We start from the raw sequence: 17111 nt of genomic DNA, 5'->3' as shown, positions 1-17111 counted from the left end.
TTTATTCAGCCAAAGGGGATCCAAAAAATGCAGCACTATCCAGAGATCCACCCCCACACCCCTCTTAAAAAGAGGCTAAGGTCTCAGAAAAAGAAGGGGTGGGGAGAGACAGGGAAAAAAAAAAAAGTTTTTGTTGATGTGTGCGTTATATGTAGCTTTAGAGGTCTCAGTCCTATTCTCATTCTAATTGAGCAGCTCTCTCTCTGTTTCTCCCATAGCGGCTCCCGTTCCCAGAGTGAGGACCCGAGCCTGGCAGCTTCGCTCCCAGCCTCAGCCACCCAGACAGCCAGGCTGAGAGGATGTGAGGGAGGGAGTGATGGAGGGAGGAGTCTGGAGCTCCATCCCCTGACTCGGTGTGTGGGAGAGCAAGAGAGAAAGGGAAAAAAAAAAGGAGGTAGGGGCGGGGGGCAAGTGAGGGCTGAAGACAGTGAGAATGGATGGGCAATGAGAACCCGTGCGAGCGAGAGAGGAAGAGGGAGTGCGTGTATTCCAGGACTCAGCAGCGGGGACGCAGAAAGTATTCAAGCTCACATCATCAAGCGCGTCGGGCAGAGCAGACTGAAGAGTAGCACTCAGAGGAAAGAAAGAATTAACAGAAGAGGAGAAAGCCAGACAACCACCCTCCACTGGTAAAAGGAGACACCACTCAGTGACTGTAGTATCGTCCTGCCAGCAGCACAGAAGAACCCTGTCTCATCTTGTGCTTTTCTTTGTGCCTGCCAACTTCAATTTCACACTCGCCTACTGTTTTCCTTAGGTTTTGCCCTCTCCGCTCTTCAGTCATGATCCCTTGGGTCCTTCTGATCCTGTGGATCTCCGGACATGGTAAGTTTTCCAGATGAAGTTGCTGTTTTATCACATCTTGCGTGGTTGTGATTGACTTGCTGGCTGAGAGATCATCTTTTTTGCTGCCATAATGTGCGTTTAAAGAGCTTTTTCTGTGTGTGTGTGTGTGTGTGTGCACTGTGATGTCGGATGCAAAAGAAAAACAGGCAATTTGAGAACGATGTGGGCTGAGACGCTACGGAGAGTTACAGCTTCCACTTTAGTTTGTCATAGCTATCAGAGCAGACAAGTTAAATACTTCCTATGTGGGCTTAGTATTCCTGTCACACACACACACACACACACACCCCCAAACCAAGCCCTATAACCCCCATTCTAGTTCAGTCAAGCATTCATTCCTGAGTCACATTGTTTTGAACTGACAGCCTGTCCCCTCCAAGTTTAACTACAAGGACTCTTATTAGAATAGTGAGAGGAAAAACAAAGTTCCATATCACTTAAGGGGAGAATCGTAAGGACATTGGCAGTTTTTTTTTTGTATTTGCTGTTATTTTTTATCATTGTTTTTCTAGTCAGTCTTGTTTGTAAATGGAATCGGGATGAATTAGTTGTTTTTGCCCAGATTGCCACCAGGTGGTTGTCTTTGGAAAACAATCGATGTGGGTAAAGTTGAACAGAACTCTACCCCTGCGGTGTCAGTATGTGATGTGCCGGAGCGTAATCAGCCTGTTGGTCAGTTCGCAGCATCAGAACGGCTCACAGCGAGCGCCCCGGCTTATGCTGCGCAGGGTCAGGGTCGCCGACAAAGCCGCCTCCTCTTTTTAAAGTTTGACCCTGTCAGTCTGGACGACATTGTAAGGAGCGCAGCGACTGAATGAATGGCCCCCATGTATGCGTGTTTTCACTGTGTAGCCTTTTCCCAGAGGGGAATTGTCCCCAAAGGAGCACAGAAAAAGCAAAAATCCGCCTCTTTATAGCAGAGATTTCAGTTTGCTGACACCTTTTTACTGTGATTGAAGCTCAGAGTTCGTAACACACTGCTAGAACAGCCACAAAAAAATCAAACTTGATCATTTTCTTTGTGTCTCACTGTTCCACATCTTGACTTGTGCTCAAGCACACAAATAGCAGAAGAGTGCTCCCTGATTACATCGAGAGTATTTCCCAAATATTAGAAGACCTCAGATTGAAGATAACTGTTGGAGCTTCACAATCTCAGTCTTTGCTGTGCTCATTTTGCCTCCTTCAAAACTTTGCATGTTGACACAATCTGCTGAAGTGAACCCAGAGAGAGAGGACAGCTTGGAGGAAGTGTTCCCTCTTTTGTTTGTGATGGTAGAGAACAGTTATGGTACATCCCGCGCTGTGCTGCAGATGATGCCGCTCTGAATGTCTCTGCTTTGCTGTATTCTGTGATTTCACTGTTGACTCTTTCGGGGCCATCTGTTCTTACTGTGTTACAGAAATACATAATCAGTCAGTCTGCCTGCTTCCACTCTGCTAAGCCTCCAAGTTTTGCATCCACACCTCATTTCTTGCTCTGAAGTTGCCTACATGTCCATGTCCGTGTATTTTCCTTTTCTGCAAGTCTAGTGCAGAAGTAGTGTCATAGTAATGTTAGACGGTAAAACTGCTGTCTTAATTTATTGACATAAACATTTTGCTTTGGGCTATTATCCTTAATAAATCCCATTTTCATTAGCATATCATCACAGGTTTAGCGCCGGCTCTGCAAACAGCTAACATCATATCTCATTTAGAACAAAGTGGAAGTGAGGCACAGGCATAACTGGATTGAAATAGGATTTCTGCACATTTCAGCAGAGTCTGTTATTACCATAATATAAAATACTGCTTCCCTCTACCAGGTAAACAGCGGATAACAACCCACCTCCTCACTGCATGCCCCTTGGGAGAAAGAAGTGCTTCCCTAAAGCTTCCTGATGTACGAAATACGGCTCTGTTTATGTGCCGAGCCAGTGTCAGCAGAAAGCTGCGGAAAACAATCCGTTTTTTATGAACGGAGGGGAACGAGGAGCTGTGGTCATGGCAATCATAATCCCAGATTCAGATATCCTGTGAGACTGTACGAAGAGGGAAAATCTGGGAACCCGGGCAGGGTTTCTCTTTTAACTTTGAAACAGAAAACGGCTCAAAAACGAACAAGTCAAAGCGGGAAAAACAAAGGGCTGGAATAGGTGTAGCGAACTTTTCATCCTAAAGTGTTCTGTTAGCAGATCTGGGACAGCTTCCCTTCATGCTGTCACTTCAACCAGTGACAGATGACACAGCGCTCGTCAGAAGACCAGGGAGACAAATCTCAAAGAACACATTAATCTCAGACCAAACTTGTCAAGGACAGCCTCCATCTCTCATCCACCTTTTTTTTCCAACACCTCAAGTTAGAATCCTGTCTTACATTTAAACCTTTTTGTCAATTTTCACATTGCAGTGCCGCAATAAAAAAGTGAAAAAGTGACTTTTATCTGCAAGATACTTTTAAGTATTTTTGTGGAGAGATGCAATCCCTTTATTTTTTATAGATATTTTACCCCCCCACCCCTTTTTTTCCCCGCTATTGTGAGCCAGCTAGATTTTGCACTTTGGACTAACATGTGAAAAGAACATTCGGGGACTTCTGAGAGTGCCGTCAGGGCCAGTTACCGTCGTCTCCATTCGGCCATTCAACGTTTGTGTTTCTCTTTTCATTTATTCTAGTATTTATCATTTGCTGTTTGTGATCGATTGTGCTGTCCGAGCGGGTGAAAGGTTGATATATGGCAGAGCATGAGGAGCTCCGTGCCAGGAGGAGCAGTTTAAGAATAGTCTTGATCTCAATGTGCCAGAGTTAGAAAAACGGTTCAAGATTGAAATCACGCGCCGTCAGTGTTAAGTGTTTTTTATCTGTCCCTGTTTTCATCTCCAAAACCCCATGGCGTGTTGAACAAACTTTCTGTGGTTAGAGGGCAACCCCTAACTTGAGTTTTGCCTTCTAGAGGCAAGGCTTTTGTGCAAAACTGTAATCCCAATCTTCTTAAAAACTGCTGCCCCTTCTTGGCCCTCGTTACCATCATTATCTTCCTCCCCCCGCTCATCTATCTCCTGTCCAAACCTCAGATTTTGCCACCCAGCCAGACTAAGCTGTTTCTAAGTCCTGAAAAGCATGTCTTAGTACCCCCCAACATCCCGTATTTCATTTACTGCTGTCTATTAACTGCCGTCTGACGACTCCAAATCCTCTTTCATGGGCGGCAGGCTTTGATACATATTTCCCAACTAGAGTATAATTAAATGTCTGTTTGGATGTGTGGACGTTTGTAGACGGAGAAGTCGTTCTCGCTGTTCCAAAAAAAAAAAAACAGACAAATAAATACTGGTGTTACAAAGCCCAAACAAAAAAAAAGAAGAAAAAAAAAAAACACACATTCAGCCTCATTATCATGACACTGCTGTGAAATGCATGGACTGTAATTATAACAACTCAAAAGGAATTAACTGAGATGTCTCCATCAACTAGCGGACTAAAGCGGCCTTAACGCCGCCCTCTCTAGCCCGCGTTCACGCTACCACGTACTTTCAAAGGAAAAGTCAATGTCACTGCACGTAAATGTGCATTTTGTTTGGGCTTCCGCATTCAAAACTCTCCTGTTCACGCATAGCAGCATTTTTGGGCCGTCCATTGAATGGGCATTGACAGTTAAACTGGGTTGCACTTTGACCAATTCGGGATACGAGTTTGGTGGTGAAAAATGGATGACGTCCCTTTAATTCAGTCCTTCCTGTTTAAAAATTGTTAATGAGGGAAAATGTAATAATTGTGATTTGTGCCCGGCCCAGATCACATGACATCAAGTCTTATATATATACATCGGAATAGAGCTTTGAAGAAAGAAGCTTGGAGCAAGATTCACTCAAAATTTCGCACAAAACCTCTTCCACCTGTAGGTGGCGCAAGTAAATAGTAGGACAAGAAAAGGCGTAGACGTCCCTTCCTGCTCGTCCAGAGTGAAGACCACGCACATTAAAGAACCCATGTTCTTGAATGCGTGTCACATGCCTGGTGTGAGCGTGGCATAAGAAGGATGAACTTTGTGTCATCGGGCTAAAAGATACCATCAACAGCAGCAGAATACTGGTTGAATTAGTGACAAACATGTTCTGTTTTCCTGAGGAAGGAGTGTTTTTCTTTTTTTTTTTCTCAGGGAAAACTATTACAAATCGTGATGAGTCTTCCCAAACATCCATGACAGGCACGCGGCGAGTGTCTCATGATGTCATCAGCTCATGATGGAGTCCAGCGTCATGCAGTCTGTTTTGCTGTTTGTGCTCCATGTCCCATCAAGGCGAGCCAGCTTAAGTCACCTCAGTTGCTGTGACCCCTGCTCATTTCTGTGCTGCAATAGATTAAGCCCACTGTAATCCTTCTGAGCCGAGTGCCCTGTTGGATATTTATGGTAATAAGTGAACATATGAATAAATAATCTTGGAGGCTGCTGTTGGACAGCTGGAACGTGTAAGTTCCGATTTTTGTCACAGGCTTTTGCTTCTAAAGGAATGTATTTTTAAGGATTAATTAATATTTCTTGCAAAAAGGGACAGATTTGATGATGGTTTTTCCAGATATTTCAGAGAATCTGTCAATAAACATGTTTTTTTTTTTTTAAATAATAAACTAAATATGATTCAGTGTGTGAAAGTTATATTTGTAAAATACAATATTTACTGATGCAGGGTGTATACTTCATTTTAAAGGAGTGCGTAATCCAGGGAAGATTTAAAAGAAATGCTTGAGATCTTCTTGGAAAAACAGGCAACAATCTGTCTCTTGAGACTCAGTCAGTCAACACAATCAAGTTGTTTACTCTTGGGGTTCATTATCTATCATGAAGACCCTCTTCCCGGTCTCACCAATTTTCTTTAATACCAACTCCAAGCCCCTCATCTCCTCTCTCTGACACTCTGCTGCTGGATTTCATTCCTCTGGGATGAATTTATCCAGATTGGAGCACTCAGCAAAAGGGCATTATCCCGGATTACATGTCTGTTGGGCGGCAGTGTTAAGTAATTCAACCAGATGCCGCTGTGATCACTGGGTCACCTGTGAAGATGGTGTGGCAGCTGCACTTTCAACACTCTGCTGTCAAAGCCCCGTCCTTCTGAGACCTTATCCTCAGCACACAGGTAAAATGATCGTGGACATGTTTGTCGTAGACAGTCATGCCATCGCTGTATTAAACAGAAAGAAACCCCCGTCTAACCCGGAGTGGGATTTTATTTGGTTAGAGATTATAAAATGGATTACTCCCTTCTAAATTGCTGTTTAATGCAAAGGAAACAACACGCTGTTTTTCTGCATAAGCACCTATAGCGGCCTTCACTGTGATTTGTTTCCATGTTTTTAGTTAGGGGCTGCTTTCTAACATAGTTTGTGACTTTTATTTTTATTTTTTTTAGTTCCTAGAGAGGACAACACATTGGCACAGCTGAACTACACAGTTCCTTTAATATGACCTTGACTTTTATCTTTCAAAGCAGTGTCTTTTCAGCCATGTTTGTCTCTTCCTTTCTACTTTTTTTGCTTGCAACTGGCATCTGCAGCAGCTTGATCCACACAGGTGCTGTACAAGCTGTGTTCAAACATAACAATGTTGAGAATCCTGTTCTTTTTTTTTTCCCCTTATTTGTCAAAATCTCTGCTCTGCACAGCCAATGAATTAATAAGCCTTCTGTTCAAGACATTTTAGCTGAAGTGCTCATTTTTTTTTTGTTACACATTGAACACCATCAGATCATTCAAAGTTGCCAGCACGGAATTGAATCAGTCTCATATTGTCTTCCTTAGTGATCCAAAATGGCTGCATTTTCTGAACCGTGAAAAACATTAATTAGCCACATTTGTTTGTTGTTTGCTAACATGGGTGATACAATAAGCTTGAGCTTAGATTTTCCCTCAAAAAAATAAATAAATAAAACAATTTTACAGAAGTAAAAGCATTTCAGTTTGAAAAGAACATTTTGCCTTTACATGTTCAAAATATTGTTTCTTTTGTGAGTCAGCTTATACATGAACGACTATGTTTATACACTAATTGATATCTTTGTAAAAAGAAAATTCTATGCAGACATTTTATGAAAGCCTCTTATGAAGAGAAGTCTGAGCTATTTGGTTCATAATTCAGATTCATCAAACGCATCAGTTCATTAGAATTGCGGTGTCCGTTACCTCTGATCTCGAAAAATTGCAAGCCGCAGCAATCCCATTGAGAATAAAGCCGGATTTACACCGATCCGTTTGCCGTGCGTCCCTCTTTCGTTGCGTGGTTGAGTCCGTCTCACGACCGTCAGTTTACACGTTCTTTGTGGCATCTCTGGTCCACCTCGAGTGGTTTGTCCCGCCATCCCCATGTCAAGTAGTTTGTACCACTCTCTTTGTTTGTGGTCGTCCTTGTAAAATACATCTTTTGTGTCATAAATTATGTTATATTTTCTTACTTCTAAAATGAAACTGTTGTCGTCTATAGCAACAATGAACGCCAGAGTTATCCGCTGTGTTAGCATGCGTGGCTGTGTGGGCATGTCATCTTAAATATGAAATACATTTTTAGAAAGTTTTATTTTGAAAGTACAACAAAACTTTTATTTTGAAACCCGACCTGTTTCGCGTTTCTCTGGCTTTTTGCTGTGAGATCAATGCATTGTTGAACTGGAACTAGAACTCTTGCATTAAGCTGGTAGGGCGGAGAGATGGACATCAGACGAAGACATGACGGAGGCGACGTAAAAATTCCAATTGATTAATGTACGTTCTATTTTTTGCGTCAACACAGTTGAAATACACCACAGACAGACCAGTGTAACTCAGGCGTAATTTGCGTGTTTGCCACTTTGTAATTTATTTATTTGTATGAAGTATAAGAAATGTGGCCGAAATGGAGTAATGGAGTAAAAAATGGTAAAAAAAAAAAAAAGCACAAATCAGTTATTATCCTAAAGCAAACGCACTTGCAGCTTCTCATCTCCTTTGATCAATGCATGTCGGCTGAGTTTTATTTACAGATCTGCATATGGTAGGGAGACTGTACTTGGTAAAAGACAAAAACCTTTTAGTTTCTTTCCTCTTGTTGTTGCAGGAATCTTTTTTAGATCTACTGCCTGAAGTCTGAGGAGATCACATGATCGCATGGCATTGTACTGTCATCTGTTTTTGCCTCTGTGAATTGAAAAAAAATTACATCCGCACTATCTGATGGCTGCATCAACATCATTGTGGAAAACATCTCCAGAATAGAACGGAACATGTTTTATCTCACAAGGCATTTAAGGAAATGAAAACTAAATCTCAGTGTGACTTCCTATTGTCTTAGGGGAAAGTAGGACTACCCTACGTACTACCCCTCCAATTCAATTGCCTACCTGCTGTAAACCTTTCTATCCCCCTCTCCCACTCCTCAACTTCAGCATTGTAATGCTAAAGAAGTAAACCAGGAGGGAGTGTTTCCATTCTGGGCCGCTCACATGCATGTTGTGTTTTCATCTGTCCGTACATGCACATGTACACGCCACTGTGCACTTCCCTTGTGCTCTTACGTGTATTGCTACGAATGGTGAACAGCAATATAAATGCAAATCAGCCTTTTAATGTGTTCAAGCTGAACATGAGCAGGCAGAAGGTTCTCACCTGCAGGTGACTGTGGATGTGTCTCTGCTTGCCATTACAACAGCTGTGCATGTTAAATACTGGCAGAAGATAGTGCACGCAGTATTTCCCTTTGTAAGCAAATCTTGGAGCTGTTGTGTCTGCCGACTCATGGGAACGGTTGTAAATCATCATTGTGCGGGACAGTCTCACGCTGTGATGTGCCGCTGGCGTTACCTCTCAACTTCTGCACTTCCATTTTGGCATCTAAATTCAGTTAAGGGCTGCTCGGTGGCTCTGGCAGCACATGTGATATTATTTATTAAAAAAGATAGGCAAACTGTTTTCTCTATGGCACCAGGCAACAACGGAGAGAGACATGGCTTTTTGAAAGGCTATTTGATCTGGCACCGATACCAAAGGATGTTTTATTCAGCAAGGCACGTCTGACACCAACGTCGCACAAACTTGCTCCCCGTCCAAGCCAAAGTTTTGAATGTCTGCCAGGAAAGGAGGAGGAGGAGGAGGCAGGTTTAGCGGGAAGAATGAAGGATATCTAATGGCTGCACCCTCCCCCGACACTCCCATAGCATTTTAGGTGAGCACAACTCCTTTTTCACTAGATGCCAAAACAGGCTTTGAGCCACCTGCCTGTCCCACTAAGATAATTAAGCAGTGAGGAAGAAAGATCCATTCTCTTGTGGGCACCACAGTGTCAATATGGGGGCTGGAAACTGTTTTTCACACCACCCCTGCCCAGCAAATCTCTTTTACAACTACCGATTCGGGCAACGGGCCAGGCCCTAATTGTGTATTTGTTGTTGGGAAAGCTGGAGAATTTGACACCAACCATAGAAACTCTGCGACTCGAGCTTCTTGGTATTCATGGGTGTAAATTCAATGGGGTTCTGTGTCTTTTTAGGAGTTTATGAGGCAAAGCATCATCTGGCAGAGCTGTCATAAAGAAAGACACATCCTCATTGCACACACTTGCATTACAAAAGAGCTGCTCTGTTGGTGTGCAGCACGAGCACCGGGAACTAAAGGATTCTGTAATGCGCTATAAATAAAGGTTTGTATTGATCCTTAAATGTTAATATATCCTAATATAAGAATGAAGCACTATTGATTGTGAGCCTCTGCTTCTGGAGTTTTTAATATGGTACTGCAGGGATTCAATCTGCAGGCTGTAATACAAGGCCTATTTTTATACGCTGTATAATTTAGTGTCACAGACGAGACCAGCTAAAGGCAATCCCTGAGTTTTTTTCTTTACTTTTACCTCTCTGCATACCCCAAAAGGTACTGCAGCCTTTATGTGTCCTGAATACTTCTTTTTATCAATTAAGTTCTATGAGTGTATGTTTACAATTCTTCATTAAAACACACACACATATTATTTATTTTTAGAGGCCACTTCACTATTAACTCTGCTGGCACTAAAGCCAAATGTTTTTTTTTCACACTACATGTTGTATTTTATTTTATCAAGTGCAGTTTAATACTGTGGGGGCTGGCACGAGCAATGAAAAAAAATGCTAATGCACATAGGGGAGTTTAAATGATTTGCCATCCTTTCAAATCTGTTGGCAGGGGACTCAATCTGGCTGGCATCCTGGGGGAACTCACAGTGGTCATTGCTCAATCCCTGGGGGACATTAGTGCAAATCACAAAAAGGGCACAGAAGTCGTTTCAGTTTCCACTTCTCGCTGGCCACTGCCCAACGCTAAACAGTGAACACTAAACAGCACACAATAGAGGGAAGTTGGGGTAAACAGCTTAAATCTCTGTGTCTAACCTTTTAAACCCAAATCAATCAAATCAAAATACCACAGTTCAGTTACATCTGAGACAACCTGAAAACAAACAGGTAAAGAGGAAGCAGAAGGCTTTGGGGTGAACAAAGGGCAGGGCCATCCATTACTTCTTGTGCAGAAAGCATGGGGACAAAGAAAAAGCTTGCGGTGCACAATGAAGAACAGACTCCGCATCAGAGATTGGATTAAAGTGGCAAAAGGGAGTGAGCCCTAAAAGCTATGCCAGTTTATTGGAGACTCTTCTCAAGCTATAATGTTACAATAGAGATGCCTGTGTAATGAGGAATGAGCAGACGTAATACTGCAAACAACTAAGATCAGGGAAGATGGGTTTGGTGGGTGGACAAGTGCAGCAGGGTCAACTCATCTTGTTTAAGAGCAGGAAGTAAAGCGAATCATGATAAAATGGGCAGTCAGTCACCATCGTGCAGATCTGTTTTAAAGGGAGGCTCTGGTTTTATCATTGATAAGACTGTGGAGAAACTGTTTCATTTACAATCTCCACTGAAAATGAGGATACATTTGAAAAGAAAGTCACAACACTTTAGTCCTGACAGCAGAAGCATTGTCTTTTAAATATTGTTTTGCTGTGGACAGATGACAGTAATGACAACACACAGACTCTGAGGTAAACACATAAGTCTAACCACTTATATTTAGGAGTGGAAAGAGACCAAAGAACAACAAAAACAGGAAGAGAAATAAAAAAAAGAAATCTGAAAAGGAAAAGCTCTTGTGTCAGAAATGAAAACATATCAGTTTCTTGCAGCCCTAATCCTCAATGCTAGTGTATTTACTGTCTGAGTGGAGAATTTGTGCGTCTGTGCAAACATGCACAAATGTGATTATTCCCCACTTTGGTCGCACACTAATTCTATTACTTAACATTGTTTTCCTATCTCACTCCAAACAGCTTCGGCTCAAACTACTTCTGCGCGATTCTATATTTTCCTTTTCTTTCCCCAGTGCTGTTTACATTTGGAGGATCATTTATCACCAGTTGCTGGTTTTAGAAATACCCTTGCTTGACTTTTAACATAAGTTTGACTCTTATGGGGACTGGAAGAGTTTTGCCACTGTTCCAAAGTGTGTGACACTGCACAGGAGGGCATTAAAAATGCAACCGGGCATCTAAGGAGGGTGGAAGCTACACACAGAGGGATGTTCAGAGGTCCTAACAAATCCTCTCATCACCTCCAGTGCACGGCCTCTAATCTTTCCCCAGGTTATGGGTGTGAATTATTAACAAGGCTTTCATTAAAAATGAAATTTGTCCAGAACGGTTGTAGAAACTCTCACACAGTCTTATTTGAGACATGAAGGAACTATTTCATAAATGTGTCTTGGATCTGTGGTCGCCTGAAGAGTCTCCTCCAGATGGATGTGCTTCACACTGAGTGAAGACTTAATGATTTGGAGTCTGCTGTCAGTCCACCGGCTCATAGTAATTGCTTTTTTTCCCTCTTTAATTAAGATTTAAGATAAGAAATGTAGAATCAGCATGAAGAAAGTTTATGCACCGTGGCATGAATTACATCAGATTTATCGATGCTTATCTATCTATCTATATATATATCTTTATCTATCTATATCTATATCTATCTATCTATCTATCTATCTATCTATCTATCTATCTATCTATCTATCTATCTATCTATCTATCTATCTATCTATCTATCTATCTATCTATCTATCTATCTATCTATCTATCTATCTATCTATCTATCTATATATTTATATATATATTTATATACATACACACATATATGAAGTATGACATAGTCAAATGTCTGATTTCGAATGCAGGTTGATCTTTAAAAGTAGAGGTCTGGGTATTGCTGTTGTTTACTATGAAACCAGACATCTTTCAGCTTCCGCCTGACTCAGACTCTTTTGATCATCACCTACATACTGGATATAAAATGGAGAACGAACTGCTCTGCTATACAAGTGACTTTTAGAGTTCTGTGACTCTTTGAAGACTGCCAAACACGTGTCTTTCATCTCAAAAAGCAGAAGCTGCCTTATACAAAATGAGAACAGGGCAAAATAAGAGAGGATGGTCGTATCCCGGGCTTGGAATTGGAAAAAGTGAAGATTCAAAAGTATCTGAGTGATTGTGGTTCCTTTAAGCCCCCCACCCCCCGAAGGAAATGGCATTTATCTTTCCGCAGTTTTCATTTTGGGCTTCTGTCAAGAAACGAAAAACAAAGAAAAAAGCTCTGAAGTGTTCAGAAAGCAAATCCCACAGGCTGTTTCCTAAAGACATTCAATTATTTGATTTTTAGAGTCAGATTAAAACCATAATTCTGTTGAAGCCAGTGTTGTCATTTTTTGGGTATTCAATTGTTATTTCTCCTATTTATTTTGTATTGCTGATTTCTTTCTTTTACTGGCCATTGTTGAAATATTAAAGGCGTCGGTACACATTTGTTTTTACTACTTGGATACATTAGTTTGATCTAAACAGCTGCAAAAGCCAGAATAAAAAAAAAAAAGAGATAAAAAGATAAAAGAGGGGTTCATACCTGCAGAATCTGTTATCCTTAAATTAATGGTGTAACAAGAACAGCATTGTGCCCCCACTGAGATATGAACCAGATATCAACCTGGCGCTCCCTGGAGGTGAGGGCCAGCATCTCTCAGACAGGACATCTGGTCCCTCAGCTTGGCCACCAGGGGCTCGGTGTGGCCACCTTAATTGTAATGCTTCTCTCCCTGTTCAAAACTAGGCCAGCTTTCCTTTAAAAGGAGAAGGGGAAAGGGGGAGACACGACTTGCCCGGGCCATGTCGACATGCCACATCATTTAAGCTGACGGCCCTAAAAAAAAAAAAAAATCACAGCAACAAATTGGGAAGAAAAAAGCTTAATGGAAATAAAGTGAGGCCAAGAAAAGAAAAAGGATAAAATAAATAAATAAAATGAAAGAAAACAGAAGTTAGTGCAAATAGAGTAGCTGAAAGGATGGTTGGCAAAAACAAAAACATTAAAAGAACAAATTGCCACTTTTTTTAAAGATGGGAAATGTTTTGTTCTCGTTATTGCATCTGTTCAGAATGGAGAATAACGGGTGAGTCCCTGAACAGAACATCACTCATCAGCATCTTCCACTTCCACTGCTGTTTTGCCTCCCAGTAAAAAAACAGCTGGTTGTGCTCTTTAGGACCCTTGTTCCCTCCATTCAGCCAGACCAGAGAAAGCCTGCAAGCCCATATCATTACACTGCTTAGACATGTGGAAGAAAACAACAGGAGATGGGAGGAGTGGGCATGGGATGTGAGGGGGAACATTTGTCAGGTATTATCCGTATGAAAGCTTAGCTTCCAGAGACCTTTGAAACAAAAGGCAGGCAGGGTCCAGCTTGGGGGAAAATGCCAGTTTGTTGAAGGAGCTGCACAGAAAAAAATAAGTTTTTTAAAAAGTTCTTTAAAAAACAAACAAAGGGGAAGTAAAACCAGCTACAATACAAATTGTTTGGATTCAAGATTCATGGTTGTTTTTGGATTTGACATAGATCATTGAATAAGTTTAAGTTCAGCTAACTGATTAACCCTTTGTAGCCATGTTTTCTGCCTCGTAGCCACTAGAGGCAGTAGAAGGGCTTCCATGAAATCTCAAAAATACTTTTGGCAAGAAAAAGATTTTGCTAATTTTCTAAACTTTATGGTGAGAGTAAGTAATGTTTAGTAATTTATTTTGAAAATTACTTGTTTTAAGAACTCAACACTTTTTAATTATTTATTTATAATAAAGTTAAACCATTTTTAAAAATATGTCTCAAATTTAAGACAGTGGGTAAATAAGGTGCTTTTTTTCTTAACACTCACGTCAATATTTTTGGATCTTAAACTAACATTACAATGAGCAAAAACTTACCAAATCACCCAATTTATCATAAATAAAACTATGTATACTTTATTAAAAAAACATTTATTGCAAAAAAACCCAACTTTTTTGTGGATTTCATTAAGGACTTAAAAAACATTATAATACGCAAAAATTCAAATTTTCTTTCAAATGTTTGATGTAATGGTCTTTCTTTGGTTCTGCATTAACCCTTGTCCTATCTTAGATGACCCCACCCTTACATTGATGCGTTCTCCCTACCATGACAAAGGTGGATAAAGGTGGAAAGATTTCATGTAATCCATGGACACCAGTGAAGATCACAAATCATTGAAGAAAAAAGGTTCAGAGCACTGTCTAGTGGGTCTAGATGACCCAACTCCCAATGTTGAAGTGCCTAGGATAGCACAAGGGTCACAGGGGTTCATTTGAATCCAACACTCAAATGTTCACACAGTCATGTTTACCTATGACACAAGCGTAACTATTGTAAACTTTCTTTGCAGCCTGATCAGGCTTCACAGGAAAATGCTTTCTGCCAAGGTCTCAGAGGACAAGAAGTGGCACAACATAAGAATCCTTTTTTATTACTTGGATTAAGTGGAGTGTTTGAAAAGGTCGTGGGGGTACTTTTGTGCAGCTGAATTAAAAAGAGAAGCATTTCAGGCCTTCAGGGAAGTCTTTAACCACAAGCTGAAGTTTTCTTTAGCTCACTTTGTTTGGGAGGGAGTCTTGGACATGATCCGAGGTTAGGAAGCATCATAGTTGTGGAATCCCATTGGTTTCATAATGAGCTGTGAAAAGATCTTGAGGGGTCGGACACCGCGAGGCTCAAATGAAAACTAATTAGGAAGTTACATCGATAATAATGAACCAATAGGAAGAAGCACTACTTCTCCACCCATGAGAACTGCTAGAGTAGGGCTTAAAAAGGACTGAGAAAAATATCTATATTTTTGTTTGTTATTGTACCATATAAAGACACACTTGATTGTTTTCTTTGATCCTTTTTTTTATTTTTCTAACTTGTCCTGTCCAATAGCTGAGGAAACAGATGAGGGCTGAAAGCCTCTTGTGTTGGACATATTTTACTGCTACAAAATAGGTAATGAATCTTCTGACACATTATTATTATTATTATTGTTTATATGAATTAACCCATTTTGTAATTTAGTCTTATTTGATGTTTTTAACATGTTCTTAAGAAATTATTCCCATTACGGATGAAATATGTAAATACAATTAATTTTAGTTTGGTTTTTGAGTATTTCTCAGGGACTGTTAACAAAGGGATGATGGGAAATGAGGTCAGGCTTACTCTGTACCAACAGTCCTGCACACAACTCAGAGGGAAATTTTTGTTCTGATTTTGGAGGAAGAAAAAAAAAGGAATAATCATGATTAAAAAACTCACTTGAAACATTTTCAAAATGGATCAAAAGGTAGTTGAAGTGGGACAAAAAAGGACTAAGTGTTTTTTTTTTTTTTTTTTATCTTTGATTCCATTCGTTGGAATAGGTATTTAAGACATAACATGTATGTCAAAGGCCTGGGGACAATGTGCTTTCTCATTTATAGCCATGTTCTTTGCATATTTGCAGGGTTGTGTGTTACCTTGCATACTGCCCGTGCACGTATGCATGCTCTGTGTATGGCATGTACCTGAGAGAGTTTGCGCTCCTAGTCTCAGTGCATATGTACATGTGTGTGAAGGAACCATGGAGGGCCTTCCAACGGAGAACACCACAACTGAAAGGTGCCACAATGAGTTTGTCACAGAGAGCGTAAACCTGAAGAGAAAGGGGACTGTGGAGGGAGAGACTTTCCCCAGGCGCCCAGAGTCTGTCAGACTGATTAAGTCACACGACTGGAGTGAGGGTTTGCAAACTGAACCAGAATCATGCAAGGGGAGGCTGGGATGACAAAAAAAATAAATGAAAATAAATAAAAAGCAGCATAATGGAATAGCGCGTCTACTCTTCCTCGTACCTGGACTTAATTCACGCTTAAAAACAGCATGTAATTCTACATCCCGTCATCCCACCCCACAGTTTCATCGCCCCGCGGTGACATAAAGCAGGTCAGGGCCATCTTAAAGTTCACAAAATGTAACATGACAGGACAACTCTAACATATGGCAGTATGACAGTGAAGCAAACAGTTGACTGATGGCAGAGTAGTTAGTCTTTGGGGGATAAAAGAACACGTTAACTTAATAATTGCTTCTATTTTGCCTTTAGTCTCTTGTTAGATTCACAATTAAAATGTGACAGGCAAGCTGCAGGTTAATGTTTAATAGCATTTTGATGCGTATTTATCTATTTTTATTCATAGCAAAATACAAGAGACCACTTGCAGGCTTGACCAGGCACTCAGTCCTTTTTCATGTGGCTAAAATGCCAAGGACTTCCAAACCCTCTGGAGCAAATGACAGGCTACCAGATGTCATCTTCCCACAACAGGAGATGCCCTAGTTTCTAAAAATCTCTGTCAACTGCCACCTTAGATAGCAAAAGAATTAGCAGATAATAGTAGGGCAACATCATTAACATTACATAAACGTTTTGGCACAAAGTGCAAAAGACAGAAACATCCCCTGGGTAAAAACCAGGTACGTGGTGGATGCTGTACTCTTGCGAGACTGTAAAAAAGGCTGGAATCTCAACTTTGTCCACCCACGACAAGCCACCCCCATACTGAAATTAACATCACTCGCCAACTGGTGGACAGGCCCTACAGTCCCGATACTTCACCAAAGCACAATATGGAGCACATCTAGCATCAATTGCTGGTATTCAAAGATATAATAGATGTGCTGAATTAACAGTCACTTAGCAAGAGTTTTCAGCATGGAGACTGAGCCCTGCAAGCCAATTGTCCGCGCTATCTGGCAAAGAACGTGCTGTGCCAAATAAAAACATGCTTTTTCCGCATTATAATGCAAATGCAGAGCTGGAGTAGCTGGTAATTTCTGACAGAACAAAACAGCTAATAGGTTCAAAGCATTTGAAAAAGAAAGGACT

At 40.9% G+C, this 17111-nt stretch overlaps 1 protein-coding gene across 8 annotated transcripts in view; it reads left to right on the top strand.

The window, feature by feature from the left end:
• Positions 1-380: 380 nt before the first annotated feature.
• The window catches only part of kirrel3 (kirre like nephrin family adhesion molecule 3), a 185772-nt gene continuing 169041 nt past the window's right edge, over positions 381-17111 (top strand). For 3 of the 8 annotated variants that reach the window (XM_023961937.1, XM_023961939.1, XM_023961934.1), the window contains exons 1-2: positions 381-629; positions 758-825. In XM_023961937.1, the coding sequence (XP_023817705.1) occupies positions 445-629; positions 758-825 (253 nt within the window). In that variant the 5' untranslated portion in view covers positions 381-444. The remainder of the gene's footprint in view (positions 630-757; positions 826-17111) is intronic. The other 5 variants (XM_023961938.1, XM_023961936.1, XM_023961940.1 and 2 more) reach the window with 3 other exon arrangements.

Source organism: Oryzias latipes, chromosome 13 (assembly GCF_002234675.1).
Source record: "Oryzias latipes chromosome 13, ASM223467v1".
NCBI classification, from domain to species: Eukaryota; Metazoa; Chordata; class Actinopteri; order Beloniformes; family Adrianichthyidae; genus Oryzias; species Oryzias latipes.
Note: the sequence above shows the minus strand (reverse complement) of the source record. Positions and strands in the feature narration are given on the sequence as shown.